This window comes from Macaca mulatta, chromosome 12 (assembly GCF_049350105.2).
Source record: "Macaca mulatta isolate MMU2019108-1 chromosome 12, T2T-MMU8v2.0, whole genome shotgun sequence".
Lineage (NCBI taxonomy): Eukaryota > Metazoa > Chordata > Mammalia > Primates > Cercopithecidae > Macaca > Macaca mulatta.
This window is the reverse complement of record NC_133417.1, coordinates 82,198,904-82,202,951: the sequence shown is the minus strand read 5'-3', so window position 1 is coordinate 82,202,951 and position 4,048 is coordinate 82,198,904. Positions and strand designations below refer to the sequence as shown.

Sequence of the window (4,048 nt, the reverse complement as noted above, 5' to 3'; positions counted from 1 at the left end):
AGTTGGGCAGTCTATGAGCAGGACGATTTGCAATTGTTTAAGTACTGCTTATCTTGAGGCCAGTGCTTGTTTAGCTGCTAGAGAAAAAGAAAATCCTTGTGGCAGTTAGAGCACAGTTTCTTCCTTAGGTGTAGGAGTACATGACTTCCCCTCACCTGGCATAGCCTTAGGTCCTGTTTATAATTTGGTATCTTATTGCCACAAAGAATCTGTTCTGTGAGTCATGTGATCTCTACTGGAACATTAATGCTGCTTAGTTGTTGTGTCTAAACCATAGAAGAGAGGGGGAGTATCATTAGACATGTCTGACCTCCCATCATAGCTGGGAACTAGACTTAAATTTTTTTTCTGGGGTCCTTTTGGCCACAAGGGGGTCCACTTAGTCAGTGGGGGACTTGGGATTTATTTTTAGTTTACACTGCTAAGTGACAGAGCTTTTCTTCTTTCACTCTGAGGTTACTGGTCTCTCTCCCTTGCCACATTGTCTTCCCCAGAGGCTCAAACTGGATGCCCAGCTCTCAGTGTACAAACTCAGGTATGCAAGAAATATATCTTTATTCTTTTATTAATCTACCTAATTTATATTTTAAGCCTCCACTCTATGTTGGAAGGTGTCAGCAATGAATTTCATCATTTTGGTATTTCTCTACCTTTAAAGATATGTTTACATTTGGGGTGGGATGAAGGCTTGGTGGAGGGGTGGGTGGTTAGGTTGTGCCAAGGTATTGGGAAATCCATTTGTTCCTCCTCATGTCAGCTGTTTGAGGAGGCACCAACCCAGATGTCCACAGTTCCTTCTGGCCTTCCTTTACCAATACTGCTGCACCTGTGCCTGCTTCCTGTTTGCATGGCCCATTTGTGCCCAGCATCTCCCTGCTATTTTGGGGCCATTCCAGGGTCTGGGAAGTTCTATAGGCTTACAACATACAGTCTTTCTTCTCTCCAGCTTGCTGCCTCCCTAAGACACAGAGGTAGAGAAGTAGGAAAGGACCCACCCTACCCAGGCCTTTGCCCTCTCACTTTTCATCCATCCTCTTCCCACTGGTGGAGGGATGTGTTTCTAGTCCTCCAGGGAAGCCCCTCTCTCCTCAAACCATTTTCTTCCAAATACTTTGGCTTTATTCCAAATCCTCTCTAGTCCTCTGAGATTTTTTTTATAACACAAAACACAACTTACAGAAGTTGTGCTGTTGTTTTGCTGTTTAAAGTCATATTATTTCCCTACCTTGAGGCAATAGGACAAGGGCTTGCTGTCCAAGGCATGGAGGCAGGGAGGAAGGGGTAGGGGAATACTAAGAAAAAAAAAAAACAATTTATTGATCATATGTGTATCACATTTAACTTTATCACATCCTTGTGAGGTGAGCATCTGTATGTCATTGTTCTGAAACTAACAGTGAGGGGACGAAGCATTGATGGGAGTTCTTACAATATATTTGGGAACTCGCAGGTGAGGGCCTCTCCTGCCTGATTGGTCTTTAAATGTACCATCCCAACCCACCCACCTCAATCCCCATGTCTTGATCCTACAGTCTTGGTGATCAAGCTTTCAGTTAAGAACTGGGTGATCATGAGCTAGTTAATCCAATTAAAAAAAAAAAAAAAGAATTAGGATCTGGGCTCAGAAGTCCCACAGCTGTGAAAGGCTGGCCATAGATTACTAGGCTTCTAAATATGGAACAGATTATTCCTTTCTCTGGCTATTTAAGTCTCACCTGCCTCAGTTATCAACACTGCCTCATCCTGCCTCAGTTATCAACACACGCCCTAGAGTAAATCTGTTCCCTGGGGGCGGAAATAGAAGGGGCTTGTCACGGTACACTGATGAAGGGAAAGGAAACATTAAGACGGTTTAAGTGGAAAGGCCACACACGGCTTGTACTAGAGAGACACCATGCTAAAGCAAAACGTCATTTAAAAAAATTCTGACTTGTCATGTGCTCGGAAATGCTCAAATGGGTACAACCATCACCAGGGTGGGACGGGAGGGCAGGGGGAAATAAAATATGAAGCATCAAAAAAAAAAAAAAAATTCCGACTTATATTTGTGAAATTCAATAGAATCCTATTCATTAAATGGATTTTAAAATCATTTCAAAGCACATTCGGCTTTCAAAAGATGTTTGTTTAAAGAATACTGTTGGCTTTTGGTCAAAAAATGAAGTTTCGGTAATGCATAGTAACAACTGTAGTGTAATTACTGGCCGCAAAATACCAGGTGCCAGACCAACCCTTTTCTAACCATTTAAGAGAGCCAAGCCAAGCAAAAATGCCCAGCCTAGCCTTACCCAGAAGTTCAAAAGCTCAGCCTTTGTTACCAGGAAAAAATTAATTCAAAGAGCAAAGCCATTATTAGGCACAACCAGGTATTCTGTTGTAAACATCTTTTGTTAATACATGTTGAAAGCTGAACTTTCTCACATTTGAATGAAAGAGGGCTGCTTAAAGAGAGTTTAAACCAAGCCAGGTTCAAGATTTTTTTTCTTTTCTTTCTTTTTATATTTCTGACATCATATCTGTGGGATCCACACAGTGGGGAGGTGCTGGCCTTGGAATCCATGGTTCCCCAGCTTTCATTTTAATTTAGAATTACAGTGTTCTCTGTTAGCGTCAAGGGAATGAACCTGAAGAGAAAAGACCAAACATAGGATGGTTACAGGGAAGAAAAATATGAAAAGACCTAAAGATGCACTTCCTCATTATATGTAAGGAACCTATTTCCTAGAATCCTATAAAAAGCTCAAGTGAATTTGCTTCAGTTAATAAATGTGATTTAATTATAATGATAATACCACAGCATATGTTTTGTTTCCTCTTTTTTAATTGCTTCCTGTTAATTATTGAGAGAAGAAATTCAGTGTAACTTTTTTGTATTCTGATAATGATGAGGCTGTCTCATGTATTCTGTATGTGCTTCACAATGTATGCGTATGCGTGTGTATATAGTTAAGTTGAAGAAGATGGCCATGTGTGGTCGCTACAGACAGATGTAAGGCTAAAGAAGGGGCTCCATGGTGTTAGAGCAAAACCCCATCATAAAAAGCTCTTTGCTATACTTAGGACCTGATTGTATCGGGAAGAAAAACATTCAGTCTTGGAATGACCTGAAAAACCTATGGTATGAACCTACTCCCCTTTCCTCACCCTGGTATTAGAATGAAGTTCTACAGTTCAGCTAAAGTGACCAATTCACTTTGGTTCATCCATGTTCCATGTCTCAGGAAGACAGGAAGAGTCTGGGCTACCCTAGGTTCAGCTGATGGAGTCTAATGGCCCCGTATGTCTCTTCACCAGTAGGATAGTGGTGGCTGACATCACTGACATGGACTGTGGGGCTGGGACTGTTCTGACCACCTTATGTGTCCCTCTCATTTGGTCCTCACAGTGTCCTGAAAAGTTTGGTGGCTATCTGCGTTTCACACATGAGGAAACCAAGGAAAAGGGAGAGTAAGCTATTAGGTTGAACTACGTGGAATTCCTGTTTGTGTAGATCAAAAAGGTTAAATATCAGCAAATGCATATTATTCAACCTACAACTTGCCCAATATCACAGAGTTGGTAGGTGGTGACCCCAGAGTTTGAACTCTTAACTACCCAGGATCATAGCTACATATCTATATTACAGATGACAGACCCAGGCTCAAAGCAAATGCACTATTTTATTTATATATATATATATCAGTAATTAGTAAATTATGTCCTTTCTTCTCCAGTCTGTGGCTTCAACTGCTGATTTTATTCAGGTCATAGTGTGAAAGTTGGCTCAAGTCAGACAAGACTGCCCTGCCTGTGGCCTGTTCCTGCTGCGCAGCTAAAAGCAGCTCATCAAACCAGCTCTTTCAGGCTGGCTGCCTCAAAACCTGCCTGCCTAAAAATATCTTTCTCTCAGATGGCACACAACCATACACTCCATCTCCCCAGCTGAGCTTCCCACCATTAGAACGACTCAGCTACCCACATGCCTTCCACCCAAGCCATTGTTAAAATTCAACTGTGAACCCTATAATCCTCTCCTGTTAACACACTAATGATTAGTTTATCAGGTTAC

The 4,048-nt window shown here is 41.7% G+C and overlaps 1 protein-coding gene across 1 annotated transcript; it reads left to right on the top strand.

Moving 5' to 3' along the window:
- The first annotated feature begins 601 nt into the window (after nucleotides 1-601).
- Nucleotides 602-1,280, top strand: LOC144333420 (putative uncharacterized protein FLJ44553). Its single transcript, XM_077957242.1, is given in 2 exon segments — nucleotides 602-1,031; nucleotides 1,034-1,280. Coding segments are annotated over 2 exon segments (543 nt in total). The 3' UTR covers nucleotides 1,147-1,280.
- Nucleotides 1,281-4,048: the final 2,768 nt, after the last annotated feature.